A 26527-nucleotide genomic window follows, 5' to 3' on the forward strand; every position below is an offset into this window, starting at 1 on the left:
TTTTTTTTTGTTTGCTTATTTTTTTCTCATATTTTGCACACTGACGAAAACGAACACCCCCAAAATGTCGCCCTCTAGTGACGCAAACACTTTTAGAGCTGGTTGACAGAAGTCACGTGACGATCAGTGACGCCGTAATCTGAGTCGTAACTTCCTTGTTTTTGTCGGAACCATTAAACTGAAACCATTCCAGTAATATACGGTCAAAATAAACAGGAGACGAAATGCATATTACCAGGTAACATAATTTGCTTTACACCGTCTCCCTAAATGCCTGTTTATTTTTGTCTTGTGTTAGACATGGGAATGCATTTGCGTGATGACAGTTTAGTGAGAGTGTCAGTGCGCAGTTATGTCCTGATATTATCATGAATATTAGTATTGAGGTAAGTCACTGTATTTTACGCACGTACAGTCCGGTGAGATGTTTGGGTGTTGGTGTCTGCGGGATACGAACTACATCATTGTCTTATTAAAGGCGTGAAACGTGTCAGGCTAGTTCTTACAGGCCGAACTCAGATTGGACCGGACCCACATATGGCAGATTTCTGCTGTTTCTAAACATAGCGAGCTGCCTATCTAGACGTTTCTGGCCAGCATAGGCACTTTTGACGAGAAGGTTCGGAAAACGCCCATGACGTTCCTAAAATCGATGTGAACGTCGAACTTTCAGGACGCGCAAAGTCGAATGTTCGGAACGCACCCGTCTTCCGTAATGCGTGACGTTCGAACGCTCTGAATTTATTTATGCTGGTCAAAAAAATATGATTCGGACGTTCAGAACACGCCTATGTCCTGAATTTTCGGGACACCGTGACTCTATACAAAATGCATTCGAGCTCACAGGAGTGCCCGTTTACAAATATCACAACGTTTTCGTTCAAAATAAGATTGTAGAGTCCAGAACGTATTGGCTGCATTTGTTCTAGAATTCGATTTGAAGTTTCATAACGCACCAGAATGCAAAAAGAGCCATTGCTATTAATTCAGCTTGCTCTTACAGAATGATGCATGGCATTGGATTCGATTCAAACGTTCAAGAGTGCGTTTCCCAATTTAATAGTTCCATTGAACTCTATTGGTGACGACTGAATTCTCGCATAATTGTTTTGGGAAACGCATCTCAATCCTGCAAAAATTCGTAAAAAATTGAAGCAAGTATTTCTTCACAAATGTAATATATTTCAGAACGTGTCTTTAATGTCCCAAATATTTAATTCGTACATTAACTAATTATCTGCTAAAATGTTTAGGACACGCCTATGATTTCCCAGAAATCATATAACGCTTCTGAATTTGATTTTAATGTTAAGAAAGTACCTTAACCATAAATTAAATTTGAACATGCATTATAGCCTAAATTTGATTCAAACTTTCAGCGCGCTCCTAGCGCGTTAAAATAATTGTAATATTCATGATATTGCGTGGTTATATATTACTAACAAAATTGTAAACATTCTGTCCAGCCCTAGTACGTTAATGGAGTACTCAAATCTGTCTCCTGCCTAGACGTAAACGCCCACTTTTATATGTGCATTTTACAAAGTGCATGCAGTGAATTATGATGATTCGGTAGGTTTCGGAGTTAGACAGATGGATTAGTAAATCTGTGGTTTTATTTAACCACACCAGGTGGTTTACGATCTGCATTCTTGTCTCAAGGGCCCGGCCGTCCACACTAGCTGTCATTTTTACACACACACACACACACACTCTGCCCGATGTGGAAAGAGGAATGGGGTGTGACCTCTTCCCTTCCCCTCTACTGATTTCTCACCTATACGCTTTCCAGCGTTTCACGCCAGACTTTGCGTTCTGTTTTCCAGAGCCGTCACGTACAGGCGGAGACGGCAGGGCGGCACAGCCTAGGAGCTCTCCCTGATTCCGGACCCTTCCATCTGTCTCCCGTTTTATGTGTGAATCATGATGCTGTGCTGGGGAAGCAGTGCCTCGGGTCAGCTGGGCGTCGGGGCGTCGGAGGCGTTGGTCTTCGAGCCGAGGAGCTGTTGCATGTTCGACGGGAGGGGTCTTAAAGAAGTTGCGTGCGGCAGCCAACACTCGCTCTTCCTGTTGCATGATGGGAGCGTTTACGCCTGTGGCTCCAACAGCTGCGGTCAGCTGGGCCATGACAAGGGAGGATGGAGGCCAGGTAACTGACATAAACTCATGCTCTTATCTCTCAGAAACGCCTGCGACGTCCCGACGAATAGAGCCGCTGTCGCTAAATATTAGATTTGAATATTTACACAACAGCTATTATCGCATTATTTTTAAACGATCGGAACCCATTTACAGTGATTTAAATTCTAATGTCTAAATCGGACCTTTCCAATAAATTCAGTTTGAATGTGCAACTTAACAACTACTTAACTATTACTAAGCAGCAAATTAAGATATTATTAATGGAAAAGTCAAATTAATAGCTAAGTGTTACCTATTCTAAAGTGATTTTTCATATCATTTTTGACACTATAGTTCGTAATGTAAGCGAGAATAGCGAAATAAAGTAAACTAAAGTAAAAATGGGTTTCCATTCAAATTTATAGCATAAAATCTTTGCGAACCACCACTGTTTCCATCCGACGAATCAAACAGAATAAAATAGTCACAAATAGTTCAGTATCACCAAGACAAAATAGGAGAAGCTACTGAATCTAATCATTTTTTTGATGTAATAAATTACTTGGACCGAACGAGTTTATTTGCAAAATGCATTTCCATCTCCCATTATTCGCATTAATTCCTTTTTCACACAAGTGGAAAACCGCCTTAAGCGAGCGTAAACACGTTTTAGTGAATTAAGGTGTTTTTATTTCAAATTTGCATCAATCGTTACTGACGTGACGCTTCACAATTTGCATAGAATTGGTGATGAAACATAGCTAGTGACATTTAATATCCAAAAATTCATCATACAGTTGACTACCATTTAAAATGTATAAAAATTTAAATAAAGATTTGTGATCAAAAACAATGCAAACTTTTTACACCACAAAATTAACAAAAATGAAACTCAAAATTTGGCTAAGCAAAGCTAAGTATTGCTGGGTGATTGGTTTATTATTATAATTTTTTTACATTAAGTTATTAAGTTATTTTTTACATTATCAAGATTAATAACACGGTTTAATTCCTGTTATATTTTATTAGTGTTTTTTAAAATATGGTAAATAAACTGTGATAATGTGAAAAACGTGTACTGGCACACCTAAAATCAAAATATGATTAGGCACTTTTCTCAGAAATGAGGTGGCGAACCGGTCATTTGCCCTGAATATAGTCCTATCAAACATTTCCTGTTTGATCGTGCTGTTATTATTGCACAGTATTAAACTGTAGTTCCAGTCGATGATGACAGCGGATCTTGTTTTATCCAGCATGCACTGGGACTCAACGGTCCAGGGCTGCTAATCCGGTTTATAAGAAAACAATTCCAAGCAGCAGACGGACTCTCACATGTCTGTGCTAATAAGATAGCGCCGTTTGTATGATAGAAGGCCCTGTTGTGTGAGTTGGTATGAGGGTTGTGTAAATGAAGCCAAGAAACTAGCTAATAGATTAGAAAGAAGCTATTCTATGTCCAGCGCAGAAACCGGATACTGATTTAAGAAACTGTGTATGAATGATGTGTATTTTATTGGTTTCTAAAAATGTTATATATCTATATATATATATATATCTATCTATCTATATCTATCTATCTATCTATCTATATATATATATATATATATATATATATATATATATATATATATAAATTTAATATATATAAATAGCTCTATTGGCTATTATTCGCTGTGTTAAGCATGAAGTTCTCTTGATGTTGAGATATTATTCTCTTTTTTTTTTCTTCCCCCATCAGAATTGCTGATTATATATAGATATAATGGTTTTAGGTGCTACAGTGTAAAGCCCTTGCGAGGAACGTGTTTTCATATTAGGAACTCTTTACATATTGTTTTTGGAGAAGTTTCTTTGCAATGCTGTTTTGGTTAAGAGCACATTCGGTTTCGCCTTACCACGTTCACACGGCGAAGGGGATTTTTTTTTTTTTGTTTTGTTTTTGGTTTCAGTTAAGCCCGTGCTATTTTGGCGACGGCTTGGTGAGAAAATGAAAGATTGCCTGATGTGGCATTGTCCTGATGCCACACAACTTGAATAATCAGTCTTTTGTGATCCCCGAGGCGGCATTTATGTGATCGGTCAAACAATTGTATTCTAAAATATAATTTAAAATAACCCATCATTTAAAAATAAGCAGGAAAAATACAGTTCTGTTGCTGCTGGATCTTACAGCTGCTTTTAATACTGTATTATAGCATCAATATTCTTCTCTGCCAGTTGTTTGGCATTGTCTATTTTGACTCTGTTCAGCACTTTGGTCAGTTTTAATGTGATAAATGTGCTATATAAATAAACCTTAAATGCATAGTTCGAAAAAACATCATTATTTAAAATAGACATTTTTTGTAACTATTGCTGTCAAACGATTAATAGTCACATCCAAAATAAAAGTTTTTTTAATGTAATTTGTGTGTGCGCTGGGATTTTTTAAAATGATGTATACTGTATGTTAACACAAACAAATGCATGTATATATTTATTTATATATTATATCAATATAAAAATGTAAATATGACCAAAAACGTGAAATTTGGTGTACAGGGATTGCGTATATTTGAAAAAAACAGTGCAGCCGTTACACACTTTTTTTATTGCACACAGCAGATCTAACAGAGTGTACTGTAAACCATACATAAGATATGAGTGATATCTGTCAGTCAGTTGTGGAGAGTGTTGCTGTAATCTAACGGCTGTTGTGTGTCCGTGATAGAGCTGGTAGGAGCTCTGGATGCCCAGAAGATCGCCGGTGTTTCGTGCGGGCAGACTCACTCTCTGGCGGTAAACGAGCAGGGGCAGGTGTTTGCCTGGGGGGCCGGAGAAGGAGGGCAGCTCGGTCTGGGTACGGCTGAAGAGGCGGTCCGCGTGCCCAGGTGTGAAACATTACTCACTTCATAAACAAGAGCATTTTTTTTTAAAGCAGTATAAAATGGATTTTCGAAAATGACCTTTCATGCAGCGTGTAACACAGATGTAAGTGAACGAAAGCATCCTGCAAAGCCTATAAAGTTATTGTCTTGCTGTCGTCAGCATATGACCACTATTGGGGAAAGTTACTTTACAAAGTAATGTATTACGATATTGCGTTACTCCCTTAAAAAACCGAAAATGACAACCATCACTGCAGATTGGAAGGGTTTGGAGAAACGTATCTTTAAATGAATTGTTTGGGAGTCGATGAGCAAATAAGATAAAAATAAATGCGTATTATAAGACAATAGAAGCGTTTTTTGGTAACTCCCAAAACCAAAATCAATTTTTATCACCCATAATAGGTGAATAGATCACTAAAATCATTTGTATATGGTGATCTGCAGACTCGGTGTTTGTTTTGTTTTCTGTCAGCTGTACATGAGAACGTTCAACACCCAATGTGATGCATTGCTTCCTGTTATTACATTTATACGTTCCTTTTTTGTGGTGGAAATGCTTTTTCAGATGCTGCTTTCTTTGCGTTGTAACGTCTGCTCCAGATCTAATTGCCTCGTGCTCGTGGGGTGGGGGTCCCTGCATGGGGCCTTTCAGACCGCAGGGGGCTACCAAACGCAAGTCATTAGGACTTAATGATAGTTATAATGTGCTATTACTGACAGCACTTCTGTTCTGTTGTGGTTCTAGCACTGCCGGATAACCCACAACAGATAAAACAACATTTCCTGACACACAGCCCTTCATTGATTGCAAGCATCACTTGTCATCTTGTTATTTGATTGATTTCATGAGCGCTGTGTGGACAGAGCAAGTTAATGATTAAGGGTTATTATTTGGTTGCGTGGTAGCGATGAGATCAAGGCCACTGGCATCTGATTGTGAGATTCTTGGTCAGCCAGAAAATGAAAAATTTTGTTATTAAATATTTTGCACACTTAGATAATGCTTTTAGCTACCAATAATAATGTATGTAAGTTTTTTTACACTAGACCAATGCATCCACCTGATTGGGCTATTGATTTGATCATTTTCAATTTATTTGATTTTTTTATTAAATAAATATAGGAGTATGTATGTCTTTGTTTTCAAGAATTTTTTCTTTTACCCTTAATTAATTAATCAATTAATGCGTCCATTAATTCAGTTCAGCATCAAAAAAATAAATACATTCATTAAATCAGTTTCACAAAGGTTCAGGTTTCCCCTAACAATCAGTTCTGAAACTTTGAACAGATGTGTAGATGTGTTTCGATTATTATATAAAAGCGAGTGCTATCAAATGATTAATTACGATTAATCACATCCAAAATAAAAAAAATTATTTACATGTTTAATGTGCATATTTATTACATATATATCATGCATGTATAAATTTCATAAAAATATTGCATTACGTATTTTAAATATGCTATAAATGATTTTAATATAAATGTATACACGTACATGCAGGTAAATATTTTCAAAATATATGCTGTGTTTGTATTTATATATACATATACCATAAATATAAACAACACACATGCACGCATTATGTAGACAAAAAGTTATCATTTAAATTTTAAGAATAAAATGGTTGAGAATATAAAATATGTTTAGAAGTTTCCTTTGAATTTCATTGATATCGAGTTTTTAATTAGATAATTAATTATTTAAAATGTTAAATCGTTCCTAAATTTCAGATTTTGTCCCCCAATTGATGCAGCAAAAAAAAAAAAAAATTTAATTCTATGTGGACTCAGTCATCACTGTATATGAATGTGTAAACATTTATGTATTTTTTATTGTTATTTCTCAGGTGATTTGCAAGGTACGCAGATGTAGTCCGGGACTTAACGAAGTGTATTTTTTTCTTTAGGTTGATTAAAAAGTTGTGCGAGCATCGAATCTCACAAGTAATGTGTGGCAACCAACACTGCATAGCACTTTCAAAAGGTAAGAGCACTACTGAGGCACTTTCACGGATTTATCAATGGTTTCGTTTTCTGCTGTGCCAGTAAATGAGGTCCTCCTCGTCTCAGATGGTCAGCTGTTCGTGTGGGGTGAGAACTCCAGCGGTCAGCTGGGTTTAGGGAAGGGAGAGCCGAGCACCCGGTCTCCTCAGCCGCTCAAATCTCTGTGTGGGATCCCGCTGGCTCAGATCAGCGCTGGAGGAGACCACAGCTTCGCCCTGTCCCTGTCCGGAGCCGTGTTCGGCTGGGGGAAGAACAGCGCCGGGCAGCTGGGCCTCAATGACGAGCAGGGTAAAACACACGCTCGCCAGTGCTTTTATAGCATTCGCCTATCAGTCTAAATTGAATAGGATTAAAAGAGGCATCAATTTCGTTTATGATCTCAGACCGGGCTGTTCCCTGTCACATCAAGTTCCTGCGGTCGCAGAAGGTGGTGTACATCAGCTGCGGAGATGAGCACACCGCTGCCCTGACAAAGGTTTGGTTGAAAAACACATCGACAGTGTTGCCCTTTAGTGACGTGTATTCAAATTCGAGTCTAATTGCTGCTGATATTTGAGCATCTTATTATTTTAGCCAGTCTGAAAGTGTTTTGATAAGACTTGTAGAACTGTAGTAGGTTGAAATGGAAAGTTATTCAGCTGCATTTGTCGTTTTTCCATCCTGAACATTGGAGCATTGCCGTTTGTGTTGTGTTTTCTTCAGGAAGGGGGTCTGTTCACATTTGGAAACGGTTCAAGAGGACAGCTGGGCCACGATTCCACCAGAAACGAGCCTCTTCCACGCAGAGTTATGGAGCTCATGGGCACCGAGGTGTCTCAGATCGCTTGTGGGCGGTAAGTATATGCACTAGACAAGATGCACATTTCTGCGTCCATCTGTTTTAGATTTGCTGATTTCCTTTAGTGTTCCCTTTCATTTGTGTCATTGCTAACACCGTATGGACGATGCACATATTTTTCAGTGTTTTTGTGTAACTGTTATGTACTAATATGGTTTTAATATAATTTGTTATTAAATGAATATGCATTTTATTTATCAAAGAAGTGTTAAATTGAATCACGTGACACTAAAGACTGGAGGATTAATGCTGAAATTATGTTTAAATATATTTTTACTGTATTTTGCAGTAATAATTGCAGCCTTTTGTGAGCGTAAGATCTTTTAAAAACATTAAAATGACTTTTAATCTTTCTACACTTTTTAAAAAACTGTTTAAAAATAAATTATGATTCGATCTCTGGAAATCAGCGTCCACCGAAATACCATATGCGTTAAAGTGATAAGTAATGAATCATTATTTAATCCTATTTTAAACTGACTATATAATAATCTTTTATTCAAAGTGAAACATTGCACTAAGTACAGCGCCGTTTATTGCCGAATAGTAGTTATACTCTTCCATAAATGTATTATTTCGACGTTCAATAGATTGTCTGGTTAATAAATGTCTCATTTTGTGCATGCAGTCGTCAGATAAATATTTGATAGCATATCTCTGTGTGTACGTCACAGGCACCACACCCTGGCATTCGTTCCCTCCACTGGTCTGGTTTACGCTTTCGGCTGCAACACTCAGGGCCAGCTGGGTACAGGCCTCAGAGGAAATGCTAAGAGCCCACTTCCTGTCAGGAACATCCAGCCCCTGTGCTTTGGAAATACACACACAAGTATGTTCACGTTCTAATGGATTCAATAATCTAAATCGGTTACGCCAGATGTTAATCCACTGATTTGCTGCATTATTTAATGCCCAGAAATGTCACATTTTGAGCTTGACAAGGCTGTGACGGTTGCTCTTTTGTGTAGCTCTTGATAGATTGATAGTGTTGATCATTATAGAAATGATTCAGCGTTGTCAGATCAACCACACAACTTTTCTAGAATTGGTGTCTCATGCTGACGTTCCCTGTTTGGTAAATCTGGCTCCATTTTTATCATGCCTATGTATTTAACATACATATTACAGCTTTAATATATAATAGCTTGTTTCTACCCTATAATAAACAAAAAAAAAGGACTTTTTATCTAACAATTCTTTTTGTCTGAAAGGTATAAACTCCCAATTTTTATAAAGTCTTATTTTGAGGGTGAAAAATTATATTCTCAGAATTGCGGCTTTATACCAAACTTTAGAACTTGAGTTTATTTTCCAACTGCACATTTATGTAACATTATTCTGACTTCATATTTCACAATTTTGACTTTATATTTCGCTATTGTAAGCTCATGTAACACAATGGCTTTATATCTTGCAATTGTGAGTTTATGTCTCATAATTGCGAGTTTATACATCGGAAATGGGTTTTCATATTAATGTGACTTCCTTTTGAAGATACAAATATTATTAAAATAATAAAACAGTTGCGTGTATCTTAGTACATGGCCATAATGACTGAAAAACGGTTTCGCCGTAGTTGAGTGTTTTGTTTTGCAGGAGCATGCTTTAATGGTTTTCCCATCCAAAGCGCATATATAGGGTCTGTTATGACGAGGGAGTGAATAATTAGTCCCCTAACTGGAGTGATAGGGATTGTTCTAGAGACTGTGTGTCCGTGCAGGGATGCACAGATATAAATAAACAGCGTTGAAGAGTAGCTGCAGTTTGGTTTGTGATTCATCTGATGGCTAGTGTGTGTGTGTGTGTGTGTGTGTGTGTGTGTGTGTGTGTGTGTGTGTGTGTGTGTGTGTGTGTGTGTGTGCGCGTGTGTGCGCGTGTGTGCGCGAGTGCAGGAGAGAGAGAGAGAAAGAGAGTGTTTTGTTTTGATGAGCACGCCGAAGGTTGAATGCACAATTTGGTATGTGTAAAAATAGTAATGATTAGTAAATGAGTGTGTTTAGTTCTCGTTCAGATTGTTTTTAAGTCATGTATGCAGGTAGCTCTTTTAACAAGCATTTTTCAGTTCATTCAAGAATTGTTGATCTCTAATAACAAACATGGATAACTAACACTTATTCCTCATTTGCTTTGTTTTTATGTAACTACTGAATAAAAGGAACCGCTTATGTTCTTCGTCTACAGAAGGCGAGCGCTACACCATCTGTAAAATTCACAGTGGAGGCGATCACAATTTCCTGTTGTTGTCTACTAAGGAGGTAACCATGCTGATTTTCACCGGAGTGTCATTAGAGCTTTGTAACAGCTCCGCTGGTTCTGTGCTGATAGTTTGGATGCGAGAATATTCAATAAATTAGCGCATACTTCAATTTTACAAATTACAGTCAGTACCTGCTCATGCTGCTAGCTTCTGTGCGCTTTTTACGTTTACATTTAGACAGTTTTACATTTGCTCTCGTCAGACGTAAAGGTCAGTATCTGCTCTTGTCCACATGGTGGTGCCGTTACATTAATATAATGGGCTTACAGGACACGACCAAAAACACTGCTTTTGTCCTCGCTCGTGTTTTATTTCTTCTTTATTAGACCAATTAGCGTTAAAACCGCCTTGTTGTGATTTTACTTGGAGTGTATTGCAAATATTACATTTCTGAGTGTTTGTTTGCGCGTTTGAGAACAGGGTTCATCTTGTTCCGAGGATTTCCGCATTATGAATACCACAAAAGCATCGCTCTGATTAATTCTGAGAGTCTGGACAGCTGGAGGATGAAGCTCCATGACAACGGCGATACAAGCATCGCCAAGTGAGTTCGTGACGTTATACGGTTTGATTCCACCTACCGTTTTATTACTTCAGAGATTATACAATGGAAGTATTTGACTTTCAAAGAATGACATACACTATCGTTCTGTTTTTGACGGAAGTGCCCACCAAGGCTGCATTTATTTGATAAGATATACTGTTTTTACTATATATGAACTTTTACTATATATATAGAGTTTTCTTTTATGCCAAACATTATTAGAACATTAAGTAAAATCATGTTCCATTAGGATATTTTGTAAGTTTCCTACTGTAGATATAGCAAGACTTCTTTGATTGGTAAAGTTATTGCTAAGAGCTTAATTTGGAAAACTTTAAAGACAAATTTCTCAATATTAATTTTTTTTGCACCCTCAGAATAGTCAAACATTTTAACATCTTAACAAATCTTAATAAAAAAATGTGTACCTTTTATCAAGGGTCAAGGGTCACATATTTAAATGACTTCAGTCTTCAGTATCACACAATCCTTTATAAATTATTGTAATATGCTGATTTGCTGCTCAAGAAACATTACTTAATTATCATAGAAAGTAAAAAAGCATTTAAATGAATTGGCAATCTTTTGTAACACTGTAAATGTCACTTTTTAAAATAAATTGTATACATTCTTACTAAAAGAAAACATAAACTTTTAATTGCAAAAAATAAATAATAAATATATATATATATATATATATATATATATATATATATATATATATATATATATATATATATATATATATATATATATATTAATTTTTTTTTTTTTATATATATAAGGTCAGTTATTATGTACCATTGAAAGCACATACTGTATAAAGTACTTATTATTTTGATGCTGAATTTATATTTCTTGGCTCCTCCCCACCTAGTGACATCATACTCCTGTTTTCCTCAACTGCATGTTGGAATGCCAGCTTTTTGGACCAAAGGTGAGCAGTTGAGATGTTTGTGCCTTGGCAATAAGTGTATGCTCTCACGGGGTGACGCCATGGAGAGCAGGCCGCTCTGGATTTTTCCATACTGTAGGTGACATGTGCTTAACGTCAGCAGGAAAATTCTTTGTAGACACCAGCAGAGATCCCGGTTACAGCTCTTTCTGTAAAAGAGCAGTCCCTCTCACAGAGCAAATGGGACTTGATGGATATCTTTATCTGATGAGAGAGTCGTCCTGCCTCATTTCGCCCGATGCAGTCCTCGATCTTCATAATCTGCACTGCAGCTGAAAACATTTCAAGAGATTATCTGGTTACATAAGCAACAACTGGTGTCGCTGGTGTTCAGGCGGGGTATTATGGGTCTTCATTTTAAAATGCTGTTTTGTGTATGTGATTAAAACTCTGCTGAGGACATGTCCTAACGCTGGGTTAGACTCTGTAGCACACGTTAAACGCTAGGTTTCTTTAATTCATTTGTCGAGTAGAGGTTTCTGTAGGTCAGAAATTTGCACTACTGTCTGTGCAGCTTTATTTTCATAGATTGAAATGGACCGCAATTAACCTATTTGACCAAAATGAATGTAATTGGACTTAACTTAGTCTGATCTCTCAATCAGATCTTTAATCAGATTTATTTCATTTAGATTGGATTGAATGGATTTGAATCAAAACAGTAATTAGTAGTTAAACACATTTTAGATGATTTACTTTTTTAGATGACTGAAATTTGGGGAAAAAAACTGTTGAATCTTATTAATTACATTAGAAACAAGTTGATATGAATCAGATCAATCAAATCCAATTCAGTTGGTGCAGATTCTATCAAACTGATTTGAGTCAAATCTGTGATTGGATTTAGCTAATCGATATAGTCAAATGAAATCTTAATGAATCTGATTGGATTGCGCTGCTGACTCTGCAGCTTCATTTTTATCGATTGAAATGGATCGAATCATCGAATCACATCGAATCACAAAAGTTAACTTGGTCTGATCTATCAAAACAAGCTGAATCAAATTGATTTTATTCAGATCGGATCAAAACGGTAATTAATAAAAAGCATTCGATTACTAACGAATAATTTGAGTCATCTAAAAAAGTACAGTCAGTTAAATTGATTTGATTGCTCAAATCCAACTGAATTATGAATCAGATTTAGTCAAATCCAGTCGAATCCAAGTGCATACATTAGAAACAAGTTGATATGAATCCGACCAATCAAATCAAATTAAACCAGGACCAGATCGTATTAAACCGATTTGACTCAAATCAAATCTGTAATTGGATTTAGCTGAAGGAGTCTAATCGATAGCATCGGATGAAATCTGAATTTGACTGGATTGAATGTAAAGGTTAAACGCATCTCGCCATCTCAGTGAAACTGGACCGCTCGTTTATTATAAGTCAGTCATCTTACCCCGACATGCTCAAAATACACTGGCTCTGCTTCGTATGCTCATGCGTGTGGGGTTCACCGCTCTGTAGTGCAGGGATCAGCATCAGGCTTAAACACCTGCGGCTCTGTATTTACACCCAGCGTGTGATCCTGCTTTCATCCCTTCAGAGCGACAGACACAGATAAAGAGCAATGGAGAGGAAAGACCTTAAACCTCCTCACCTCAGATCCATCTATTTATTCATCTGCTCTGTAACTAGTTCCCAGCCGGTGACACTGCGCTTGCTTGGAGATAGTAAATCTCACCGTTAACTAATATTGTAAAATATTCTTAGTTAAATCTTCAATTAGTAAATTAGATTAGTTAATACTGTGTAGCTTTACGTGTTGTTCCAAAGTATTTGGATGCTAATTTCCACCTGCTGTTTTCACAGTGATGATGGACATTTCAAAACCAACCCCAAAGTCCCGGGCATTGATTTTAATGCCGTCAGGCTGCTTTTTGAGACGCTGATGAAACCAGCCTTCGCAAGGCTTTTGGATCAGGTGTGTTTGTTTGAAATGTTTCGGCTCATCATTTATTTAGGTCTTTAAAGCACTGCATGCGTGGAAGGCAGTAACTCTGCTGCAGACTTCATCAGGTATTAAAACATGGTATACTAATAAACTGCCTTTATTTGAGCAAAAATTAAACCCCCCCCCAAAATATTGAAATATTATTGCAATTTAAAGTAACATTTCTATATTTTGAAATATTTAAAACTGTAATTTATTTATGTGATGCAGACCAGAATTTTTAGCATCATTACTCCAGTCACATTCTAATATGCTGATTTTTTTTTTTGCTTGAAAAATATTTCTGATTACTAAGGTTTTTTTTTTTTTTTTTTTATATAATTTTTTTGTAACACCATTTTTAATCAGTTTAATGCATCCTTGCAGAATAAAATCATTAAAATAATCTTTAAATTAAAAAAATCTAATTTATTAGTTATTTTGTTCTTGATTTTTATACACACACATACACACACATATATATATATATATATATATATATATATATATATATATATATATATATATATATATATATATATATATATATATAATTACACTGTATAAAATGAATTCCATAAACTCTATACTGTCATCAGGAAGAAAAAAAACAATCTTGCTAGTCTGTGTAAATGAATTTTTAATAATAAACAGACCATGAATGTGTTCTTGTAGGCCACAAAGAGCTTTGAGAGTCTCCTGATCCCCCAGCTGCCCTGCTCTCCTCCTGATGTGGAAGCCATGCGGATCTACCTGATCCTGTCTGAATGTCCCGCTCTCCAGGACTCCAAGAACTACATCTCTCTCACCATCCCTCTAGCCATGGCCATCCTCAGACTGGACGCCAACCCCAGCAAAGTTCTCGGTATGCAGTTTCCACTGCCTAGCGACTCCATTAGTTGCTTAGTTACAAAGTTTATCAGAGTTCAAGATCAAAAGGGCTTTTGAAATGGACCTCATTCTTATTTCTCAGATAACTGGTGGTCTCTAATGGATTGCGAGGTTTTCTCTAGACTCGTGGAGATGTACAAAAGCATAGTTGTGTTTCTGTTGACCGGCGGGAAGGCGCTCCTGATGCCTGTGTTTCTGGAGAGCTACACAAGCGCCGCCCTGCGACTGCTGGAGAAGCTACACAAGGTACAGCGAAGATCAACAAAACTGTTGTAATAAGTAAATGATAAACTAATTAATAAGCCATTTGATTGAATATTCCCCAGCTTCAGAGCTGAATTGCTGTTTTTCATCTGTTTTCGCAGACGAGCTCGCGTTATTTAACTCTGCGTTGTTCAATGATAAACCGATTGTTGATCCAAATATTTTTGTGCAGGTCAATCTGAAAGCCCATCGTGTGGAATACAACCACTTCTACATCCCTGACATCGCCACCCTGGTGGACATCCAGGAAGACTACCTCAAATGGTTTCTGCGCAAAGCTGATATTGTGCGTATATCGCTGCGCTTGCATACATTTCCATGTCACTTTTCCCTTTGTAGGTAAAAAGCTGTTGATGTGAACATGGCAAAATACATATAAAATACAAAATGGCTTATACTGTGATTTATACCAAGCTGACAAATAACAGAATTCGTTGTTTTGCAGAAAATGCGATACCCTCCAGTGCAGGTATGTTTGGTCATAGCTGTATGTTAAATGTATTTTTCTGACAGTTGTGATGGTTTCGGCTTGATCATCTGAGTCTTATTTCCCAGGGTTCTGTCACGTTATGTGCCTATCCGTTCATATTGAACGCGCAAGCCAAGACAACCGTGCTGCAAACAGATGCTGAGCTGCAAATGCAGGTAAAGAAAAAATTGAATGTGAAAAATGATTACATGTTAAATAGGACTGGGACGAAGCATGCAGCACCATCTGCGGTTCAAATCTAAGCTCAGAATCGATTCCTAGAGGAATCGCGATGCTTTCGGAAAATCTCTGAATCGATCCATGCATCGATTTATCAACCTAAGCCAAATTTTAAAGTAACTGTTCTCTATTTGATTATATTAGATGTAATTTATTCCTGTGATATAAAACTGAATTTTCTGCATCATTACTCCAGTCTTCAGTGTCACATGATCCATTAGAAACATGATATATATATATATATATATATATATATATATATATATATATATATATATATATATATATATATGCATTATTCCATGGAACAGCCTGGATTTGTTGTTGGTTTCAGAATGAATAATAAGAAATTGCTCCACCCTCTATGAAATTGCTATGATTTATGATTCATGACTAGTTTTGCCTGCTTGATTACCGTTCAGATGGCGGTAAGCGGCGCTAACTTGCACAACGTCTTCATGCTGTTGACTATGGAACCTTTGCTGGCAAGAAACCCTTTCCTGGTGCTTCACGTACGAAGGAACCACTTAGTCAGCGATGCTCTCCGGGAGCTCACCGTCTACAATGACGTAGACTTGAAGAAGCCGCTTAAGGTTTGTCTTTATCATCCCAACGTCAGACTGCTTGCCCGGTCCATATTGTAGCATGTTTTGGCCAAATCCGCCCACTTAGACATGAGTAGACTAAGAGAGATGATCATTGCAGGTCATTTTTGATGGAGAGGAAGCTGTGGATGCTGGAGGAGTCACTAAGGAGTTCTTCCTGCTCCTGCTGAAAGAGCTGATGGATCCTATCTATGGCATGTTCTCCCAGTATTCAGAGTCCAATCTGCTGTGGTTCTCTGATAAAGTGAGTGCAGCTTAGTTATTATCACAGAATTCAACATACTACTAAGATACTGAAAAATATGTCACGTGTGATTAAAACGTCTGAATGAAAAACTATTTTTAATTGCATATGCACTGAATGGTTTTTGTCCTTCATAGCTGTTGTTCACAGTAACAATACAGTGCTGCAGTGAGGATGTAGTTGGCCAGACAGGCTAGTTCGCTCTACAGAAAACCAATAGGATTTTTAAATTGGATTATTGCGGAAAATAAGCCGCGCAACCAACAAAGGTTTACGATTCTTGCCAGTTTTTTTCATTACGATAAACTTTACAAATTTGAACAATTTTGAAGCATAAGTACAAGTAAAAAGCTAAACGTACAAACTGCACAGTGGTGGAAATGAGTTTATAAGAACACCATTATAAACAAACAAAAGCGACTAGTGAGTAAATATGTTCAATGTAATGACGTTTAATATCCCCCCAAATCTTTATAGTCTAGGACCCTATGAAATCCGTTATTTTTCCCAAATTCAGTTTTATGTTTTTCAAAATTTATTCTGCTTTAATTTTTTTTCAATTTTGACTCTGTTTTAATTCAATTTTATTCATCATGTCTAATTAACTGAAATCATGAAAAGTGTTTTATTTTTATTAAATTCTGTTTACTATTAATTTTCTGGGTTGCATTTTAATAGTTTAATCAAATAAACATCTCAAATAATTGATTTTAACTATGTTAACCATTATTATTTTTTATGGTTTAGTAATAATAATAATTTTAGTAGTAGTAGTACTATTATTACATTAACTACTATTTCTGTCACGGTTTCTTCAAGTTAAACCAAACTTTTATTTTGGCGTTTGCTGTGAAGACCTTTTAGGTTTCTGTTTGTATTTGATATGACAGTAGTTGTTATAAAATGTTATACATTACATTTTATAATTTTTTTTATATCTGATTTTTAAAGCATAGGGCCTATTTCGCCAATTGTTGGCAACTTTTTCAAGAAAAGTAAAGCTTTAAAAAAACACTAGAGGAGATGATACCGATGTGTTCGATGTCTTCAAATACAAGAACATGGAAAGATACTTAACTGTTTGTTTACATTGCAGTGTTTTGTGGAGCACAATTGGTTCCACCTGATCGGGATCATCTGTGGTTTGGCCATCTATAACTCCACTGTGGTGGACCTGCACTTTCCTCTGGTGCTCTACAAGAAGCTTCTGAACGTTTTGCCCTCACTGGATGACCTGAAAGAGCTTTCTCCTACAGAGGGAAGGTATGCAGCATGATGCTTTTCTTGCACTGTTCGTCCAAAAGTGTTATTCAAGTAGGCCATAAACTGACCGAAAACAAGCGTTTTTGCTTTCCACAGAGACGGTAGATTTTTTTTAAAAATAGGATCCAGTGGTTATTTTAAAGCTGGATCCAGATTGTTCAAATTAAGCCTTATCTTTATCTAAACTTGTACCTTTTGTAGGCAACATGTTGTTGTTTTTCCACCGAAAGCCATCACTCGCTAATCAAATCAGCTCGGCCTCCCACAGACCACTGTATCAGAGCCCTCATTAGACCAGATCAATGGACTTCCTGTGACCCCTGAGGCTTTACTGAGAAATCCTAAACGGACTGCACAGACCAGTGAAGAGGAACTGTTTTGTCTAATTTTTCGCCCCGCGCTCGGTGTCCTTTGCCACTGCGTTACATAAACAGGTTGTTTTTTTTTTTTTATATAACGTTAATTAAAAGCCACCCAAAAAGCTTTTTGAACCGCTCGAGTTTGTGAGTCACCATCAGACCACTAATTGTTTGCAGAAGCCAGCCCAGAGTTGATGGCTGGTTCAAGTCTGTAAGTCTGTAATCGTGTTTGCGGCTTGAAGGCTGCTCCCCTCGTAGATTTTGAGTCATGTCATCTTATGAAAGCAGCCATCAGCAGACCTTGACCTGGCAATTATAACTCTCTTCAGACCAACATCAGCAAATATTGCACAGCCGCCCGTGGTGGATGATTTGATTGTGTGCTAATGTGTTTAAAGGGATCAAGGATTAATTGGTTTCCACTCGGTTAGATGTGTTCGGCACATTGTTGGATTCATCCGTGGACGGTTTTAATCTCATCAGCAGCTCAGGAACAAAAACAAAGATTTACAGCAAGATCAAATTGAAAAAGATACTCCGCTTCTACTTTGAGATAAACGGCCTATGCCAAATATACAAATACAGACCAGGGTTGTTAGAATTTTAAATTCGAATCTTTATTTTTATTTATTTATATATGTGTGTATTTATTTATTTTAGTCCCTTTAACTTTTTTATTGTTTTTACTTTAATTTAAATTTTTCTCTGTTTAGCAGTCTTCACTTTTTCGTTTAGGTTATTTTTTTTATTTGGGTATTTAGACATTTAATTTAATTCGTTTTTGGTGATTTGTGTATTAAGGGGAAATTAGGGATAGCCATAAAAAAAAAATTTTTTTGGCTTTGACAAAATTAGCTTATGAAAACTTATCAAAACTTGCTTATGAAATTTCACAAAAACAAATATTTTACTAATTTATGCAACAATGCACATGTATCAAAAAGTAATATTTACACAATGAATGTTTACTAAAAATATATTCTGATTAATAAGAAAATATATTACTCAAATGTAGCCATAAAATATTATTTTATAATATTAAATGAACTTATTTGTGCCTAATTGGACTATGCAAATGTTAACTCTATTAAACTTGTTGTTGCATGAAGGCATTGAAGTAACCTTCTTCTTCATATATATTAAATATCAGCTAGCTATAAACATGTCCTGGTTCTTGTTTTTATGAATTAATCTTTCTTCTGACAGGCCGCTTATATAAAAATCTCTGCAAACATCATGATTCAAATGCGGTTTATAGAGTCATAGGCAGAGAAGTGTCATTTGTTAAAAGTAGTAGATGATGTGTGGCCCCTGTCCTGCTCCGGTAAGCCAGGGGTTTGCTTTTATATCCTGCAGCTGGTGAGCTCTTATCTGTGATTACAGCAGAAAAAAGACAATTAAATGCATCCCGACGAGTCTAGAGATCATCAGTGGCTGGGCTGCTTCAGATTTTCGCCAACTGTTTGTCTTTGTGTGTGTTCACCTGTCTGCAGGAGTCTTCAGCAGCTGCTGGAGTATGACGGAGATGTGGAGGAGACCTTCTGTCTGAACTTTGCTGTAAGTTGCTGGACGCTAAACTAAATACGACCCCTCAAATTAGGCCAGGCCAAGTCAAGAGCGTTTGTCTGGGATGTCACTGATAGTCCTTGTCACGAAGAAAGTCCCTGCTTTGTTAAACAGATTCAACTGAACCTGTGCTTGATGTCACACACATGTTGCCAAGACGGTTATTTGATGTGGGTGCTTTTAATCTGGAAGATGAAGAGCGTTTGCTCATTTGCCATATGTCCCCTGAGCGTTTCCCGTTGGATGATGGAACGACATTTCGCAGATGTTTTTTTGTTTTATGATGTACAATTAGGGAGGGGTGATGAAAATAAAACAACCATGTCTCAGTATTTTCCAAGTTTTGGCAATATTAGTTTTTTTTTTTATTTTTATTATAATTCTAAATTTACGTAAAAATTAATAAAACCAACAGTTTTGCTAAATTACTATGTACATAACTTTGAATATTTAATCACAATGTAAAATATACACAACATGTAAATGTAATCAAATATATTATCTTTAGTTGTAATTTTATTTTAGAAAGTAGAACATATTTGTAGTTAATAGGAATTTCCAAATCAGTGTTTTATTGTTAACTGTGGTATTTTGATTGGAAACTGTGGTAATTGTAAATTAAACATTATTGTTGAATATTATTAAATATTAAATGTACAACTTGCTTTACAAATATAAAAAAATGAACATTAATTGTATGTTGAAATACTAAAATTTCGTAAAAATAAATTAAAGCTAAATATATATATATATATATATATATATATATATATATATATATATATATATATATATATATATACAATTAAACTTGAGTGTTTAAAATATTTAAGGAGATATTTAACACAACAATCTTTGTTCTGCTTAACGCAAAAGAAGATATTTTGAAAGATGATGATGATGGTGTAGCTCTTTGGTTACCAACACCCTTCCAAATATCTTCTTATGCTTTTAACAAAAGAAAGAAATTCAGACAGGTTTGGAACAAGAGGGTAAGTAAATTATGTCAGAATTAGAACTATATCAGAACTATCCCTTCTATATTCAATACATCACCCAACCCTGTTTAAAATGTTCAGATATCAGATATTTGTGCACAAATATGAAAAAGTGATTCTTTCCCGGTGGAGTGTGCTGTGGAAGTACTTACTGGGATGAAAGAAAAATTGTGTTGGTCAGGTCAGAATGCTGAATCACAAAATGTAACAACTGTGACCACAGATTACGAGGGAGTATTATGGGATCACGGAGGTGAAAGAGCTGGTGCAGGGCGGGAAGACCATCGCTGTGGACAGGACAAACAGGTGTGTGTATCTCTTTAAATAAAGGTCTGAAAGAGGTCATGCTGTTCCTGCTCGTGCTCCATATTTCAGTGTGTGTGTGTGTGTGTGTGTGTGTGTTGTCAGTGGTGACAAAATTGCAAGGTTTCAGAAGCTGCAGGAACAGATGGGACAGCACACAAATCCAAACAATCCAAAACACAAATCTAGACCAAAAAACGATGTTAATGCACGAACATTTGGATGCATGAAGAATTGTTGCTGCATTCAAGGTTTTATTTCAGAAAAAAAAAAAACATTAATGTATGGAAAGGAAAATGGTTTGAGAAAATGGTATTTGTTTGAAATATGCATGTGTTTTATTTGTGTGTGTGTGTGTGTGTGTGTGTGTGTGTGTCCTGCTGTCTGACAGTAAGATTAGGCAGAAGGCCAGTCATCTTGAGCTCAGATCAAGGCCTGTTCCCACACACACACACACACACACTCAGATCACGTTCTTTAGCAGACCTGACGCTGATATATGACCTCCTGAAGAGATTATAGCCCAGCTCAGATTATCAGTCTTAATTCACTCGGTCTGGTGCACGAGAGCATGTGAATATGTGCACTGGATTACACTGCTCTGATATGCTTTATTGATCCCAAAGGAGAAATTTTACAATCTGGTGACTAGCTAACATATTTGAACATTCCTTTTCAGTGGCGTTTACAATATCATCATTGATGATATGAACTAACAATCGGTAAACTCTTCAGGGCCACTAACATGATGTACTAACCAGATGTGTCCTGTTTTAGATGCAGTAAAATCAATAGAAAGAAATAGTAAAAATAAAACATTTTTTGGTGTATATATTATCTTTACTTTCAGTGATTACTATTGTACTATTTTTTTATTAATTTAATGGGAATTGTCATTAATATAACTTTAATTATTTTTATCAAATGACTGTAATACCATGATTAAAAAAAACTATAATCGGCATAAAGGCAATACATCAGATTCAACCATATACATATAATTTAGTGCTTTAATCACATTTGATTAATCACATCCAAAATAAAAGTTTCCCTTTACACAATGCTATTTGTTTGTATATTTATTATGTATATAAATACACAAGAAAATAAGAAAAATAAGTTCAGTTTATACATAAAAACATATATATATATATATATATATATATATATATATATATATATATATATATATATATATATATTCAATGATATGAAATGTATACATATGTATACATATTTTTAAAATAAATACAAAATATATTATGTATTATGTATATAAATAGATGTAAATATTTTCAAAATATATATGCTGTGTGTGTGTTATTTTTATATATATATATATATATATATATATATATATATATATATATATATATATATATATATATGCGATAAAGATACACAGTACACACACGTTATGTAAACAAACTTTTTTTTTTATTGCGATTAATCATTAACAGCATATTATATTAATTTTGCATTAATGTAGTGGGTGAGGTCTAGATGCATACAGTATGTATTGCACTTTAATGTGTTTTTTTGCGTGTTTGTCTCTCAGGAAGGAGTTTGTTCAGGCGTATTTACAGTACGTGTTCAGTGATGCCGTGCAGGAGCAGTATTCGGCCTTCTCCAGCGGTTTCCTGAAGGTCTGTGGCGGGGAGATTCTCTCTCTCTTCCAGCCCTCTGAGCTCATGGCCATGGTGGTGGGAAACAACAACTACAACTGGGAGGAGATGGAGAAGGTGGGACACACACAGAAGTGCTTTACACTTTTAAGACGCGTGTTAATGCCTAGTGTTGCATCACTTTTTTTTTTTTTTCTCCCAGAATGCCTCCTACAAGGGCGAGTTCTCTGCATCCCACCCAACAGTAAAGATGTTTTGGGAGGTGTTTCATGAGTTTCCCTTGGAGAAGAAGAAACAGTTTTTATGTAAGTGAGAGGCAACAACAATGTTTGGTACTATTGTATGTGTTATATAATGTGTAGAGACCTGTTCAGACCAAACACATCATTTTAAAAGGAATTAAAACAATGGAGAATTTCACATGAGGGAGAAACATTCCCCCTTGCAGATTTTGCACCAACACCAGGTTTTTCACAGAATGCCGTCCGCTTTGATATGCTACAGGGTTGCCAGGTCTGCCAAACAAAACCACCCCAACTGCTGTTTAAAATTAGTCTAGTCACATTTTCCCCCGGGGGTCAGAGGTCACCTGAGGAGGGTGGGAACTGCAAAACAATCTGTGGCCGCAGTGCAACAGCGTATTCTTATTTGGCAACACTGATATGCTGTGACTTCTGTTTGTGTGGTACTTTGCTTATAATGTTTTGTTCTAATGCAACTGCTACCAAATAAGTACTTCTTATTAGTTCCTTCCCATAGTGTTTTTGACAGGCAGTGACCGCATCCCCATCCACGGCATGGCCAGTCTACGCATCGTCATCCAATCCACTGCTGCAGAAGAGCACTACCTTCCTGTGGCCCACACCTGCTACAACATGCTGGACATGCCCTGCTACCAGACCAAAGAGACCCTGCGGCACCGGCTCACGCAAGCCGTGGAGCAGTACGAGGGCTTCAGTCTGGTCTGAGCGGGATCTACGGAGGTCGCTTTCTGTATGCCGACACTGCACTTTAAACCTGTGGAGAAATGGAAAACGAACGCTGCTCTCGCATTTATTTGACCACAGACGAGCACATCCTGAGTTTCATGAGTAAATCTATTATTTTCTTATTTTTACAGACTCTGACTTGCTTGTTTTGGTTGAATCTTGAGATGTGCACCGTTTCTTTCTTTGCTTTTTGGTTATAAAAAAAATTCTATTTTTTAAATGACACGAATAAATTATAAGATTAGGATTGAGTTCTTGGCAAAACAAATTGATTTGACGTTCTTTATATATTTTGTAAATGTAAATGTCTTTGAATCAGATTTTAAAACCGATAGGTTGCTCTTGCTAGACCACGTTATTTTGCTAGGGTTGTCCGAGCCTGTTTCTGAAGGGCCGCTGTCCCGCAGACGTTTAGCTCCAACCCTAATCTTAACACACCTGAACTAGAAACTTCCAGGCATGTGTGTTGGGAATAGCTTGGACGCCGCAGTTTGAATTTATGGAAGGAAGCAAACAAATTTGAAATAAATTCACTTGTTAAAGCGTATAAAAAGCCCACTAAAAATGCTCATCCCTGGCCATAGATGAGTGGTTGATCCCATTCAGAAAGAACCTACCCCAACCCGTCAAACTGGGAGCTCATCCGGGATAAAGACGGTAGAGGTATTGCCCCATCAGCACGGTTTCAAGCCCGATACATTTAGGATGTCTAATCCTGATCCCGGAGGACCAATGTCCTACAAAGTTTAGATCCAACTTGTCCCAATACACCTGCCTGGAAGATTCGCGTAATCCTGAAAACCTTGATTACATTTGGTTCAGGTGCGTTTAATTAGCACTGGTGCTAAACTCAGGACGGTGGCCCTCCGGGAATAGGATTGGACACGCGTGCAATACATTAAAGGGTTTAACTTGACAAACGATCTCTTTATTTCCGAGCTTCACCAGTTCAGTCCATTTTCGCGCCTCCTGAATCCATTCCGCTGGTTTTCCTTTTGTGTACAGTAGCAAGCCATTAGCATAAAAATGTCTTTTATTAATGATTGGCGTGCATGAGCATGCCATGTCCAGGTGGAACGCCGAAGCTGCTTTTTTAAAAATATTTGAATCAGCCATGGGGTAAAAAAAAAAAAATCTGGTATTTCTCTTAAAGCGATATCGGTTGACATTTAATTGAGGAACAAATCCAGCAATAACTACTGGTTGATGTACGTGTACTAGTTATGGGATTTTAATTATGTTTCAATCCAACAAATGTGAATATTCTAACAGCTGTGTTCTTCTTCCGGTCAATCCATTGCCGCTTTCGATTTAATCCCTCCTGGAAGGTCATATGCTGTAAAGGGGATTTGCTTTCTACTCGCGTTTACTTTCCGAGTAGAGCATTAATGTTGGGTTGTTATTGAAAATGGATCTTACCTTTGCGGTTTTCAGATACGGTGGACGATAGAGGACTGTCAGGACCACGGCGAGGCGTTTGCTGTGGCCTGTGGTGTTTTGCATCTAGCTGCATGAAGTGTATTTGTTTGTACTTGATGGAAGGTCGCATAAAGAAGTGTTTCTATCCAACTTATTCCTTTCTGTCAATGTATACAAACAAGGGCTTCTCGTAGTGGCTACTGATGCATTGTTACTTTAGTAAAGTATATTTACTTTTATAGCTTTCAAATGGAATATATTGTTTTATCTATTTTTTTCCAGAACAATAAAATTATTTCACCTCAGAGTATTATCGGACGTCATGGCATTTTCTTGCACGAAGTGACTTCGAAATGAATACCCAACACCACAGTATATACAGAAAAAATAGTTTGGTTTTTTTATGTCATATATACAAAATACAAATACAATCTCATGTACTAAAATGTACACACAGTATTCATCTTTATCCATCAGCCTTGTCACGTTCTGTAAAAACAAAGGTCACACTACAATTTTCCAATCTGGAGAATAAGAGAAGGGGGTTACGCGCTCGCTCAGTTTTTGTCTGCATTTACGAGGCGTAAACGCTCAGCGAGGCCCCACAGTTTTGCTTTCTATTGCTCGCTAACAATAGAGACGGTTTTGAGGGGAATCAATCCACCCACATCACTGCTAAACAGTGAGCTTCATTTGATGGCCAGTTAGACACTGGAGTACAAAAAAACACTACAAAAATAACAAAGCTAAATTATAGTACCTTTGTGCGTTTCTACACCATTAGAAAATGGCAACAGATTTCTTTTTTTCTTACAGTTGTTCATTTGCACTTTTTTTTTTTCTTTTGTAAAGTAAACTCTAGCTTAGTCAATGGTCTTAGTGGGGGAAGAAAGAAATTTCATTAACGGCGAACAAACAATACATTTTCTCAGAAGCATTAATGTTCAAAATAAAGAATTATGGCACCGGTAAATAGCGAAAAATAATATACAGAGAGCCTTCCTTCCACAAATCGGTTACCTTCTTCAAATCATCAAAGACGAAAAGTTCCTATAATGATAAACTCACCTCATCTCTAAGTATGATTTAAGCCGCGTTATCTCAGTGTTCTTCAAAGCTTATGTCTGATTGCGAAAAACACAGTTGTTTCTATATTACAGCAATATTAATATAGAAAAAAAGCTAAAAATCCATACGAATTGTCGCGTAATACAACACAAAGGGAATTAAGATCAGAGGTTCACAAGTAATCTGAAAATCCACGGTCTCGCAGCATATGCAAAAAAAAAAAAAAAAAAATTGTAAGTCCAAAGCAGAACACAAGTCCTTTATGCTGTACAGTGGAACAAACGGCACTGTACATCTGGAGAGCCAGGCATGTCTTGGCGTCCTTCAAAAAGCCAAATGTGCCTGTAATGAGTCAATAATAGAGGAACAAGTCTTTGTACACCCTATATTGCTTTGGATAGCAGTGGCTGGTCCTTGTTCGTCTAGTAGAGTAAATTCCAGCTGAGTTCTAGATGAACTTAGAGGAGTCTCTTTTACTGATGAGCACTTCCAACAGCCGTAGCTTGGCTTTAATGTGCTTGTATTCATTGTATTCTCCAGCCAAGGGTGAGCGATCTTCTTTTTGCACGTTTCTATGGAAACAGCAAAAGTAGAGCATTCGGTTATACGATTTCGTTTCTCTCTGTATAGACCGATTCAAGCTTAAGAAAATCGGCAATTCTAAGAACGAACGTGAAAACGCGCATT

The 26527-nt window shown here is 36.7% G+C and overlaps 2 protein-coding genes across 11 annotated transcripts in view; one reads left to right on the forward strand and one right to left on the reverse strand.

Annotated features, from left to right (window-relative positions):
* The first annotated feature begins 88 nt into the window (after positions 1–88).
* Positions 89–25082, forward strand: herc3 (HECT and RLD domain containing E3 ubiquitin protein ligase 3). The gene is given in 26 exon segments (XM_043243108.1): positions 89–238; positions 1827–2149; positions 4835–4994; positions 6908–6984; positions 7071–7292; positions 7388–7479; positions 7707–7837; positions 8517–8671; positions 10024–10097; positions 10520–10547; positions 10550–10643; positions 11521–11580; positions 13417–13528; positions 14213–14402; positions 14511–14674; positions 14865–14978; positions 15138–15161; positions 15248–15337; positions 15824–15994; positions 16107–16250; positions 17347–17513; positions 19366–19429; positions 20660–20742; positions 22298–22481; positions 22567–22669; positions 23124–25082. Coding segments are annotated over 25 exon segments (3138 nt in total). The 5' UTR covers positions 89–238; positions 1827–1923; the 3' UTR covers positions 23333–25082.
* A 67-nt stretch (positions 25083–25149) lies between these two features.
* fam13a (family with sequence similarity 13 member A) overlaps positions 25150–26527 on the reverse strand; it is a 40819-nt gene continuing 39441 nt past the window's right edge. For all 10 annotated transcript variants that reach the window (XM_043229035.1, XM_043229390.1, XM_043229117.1 and 7 more), the window contains one exon: positions 25150–26412. In XM_043229035.1, coding sequence (XP_043084970.1) covers positions 26289–26412 — 124 coding nt within the window. In that variant the 3' untranslated portion in view covers positions 25150–26288. The remainder of the gene's footprint in view (positions 26413–26527) is intronic.

The sequence above is a fragment of the Puntigrus tetrazona genome, chromosome 1, assembly GCF_018831695.1.
Source record: "Puntigrus tetrazona isolate hp1 chromosome 1, ASM1883169v1, whole genome shotgun sequence".
Classification (NCBI taxonomy): domain Eukaryota; kingdom Metazoa; phylum Chordata; class Actinopteri; order Cypriniformes; family Cyprinidae; genus Puntigrus; species Puntigrus tetrazona.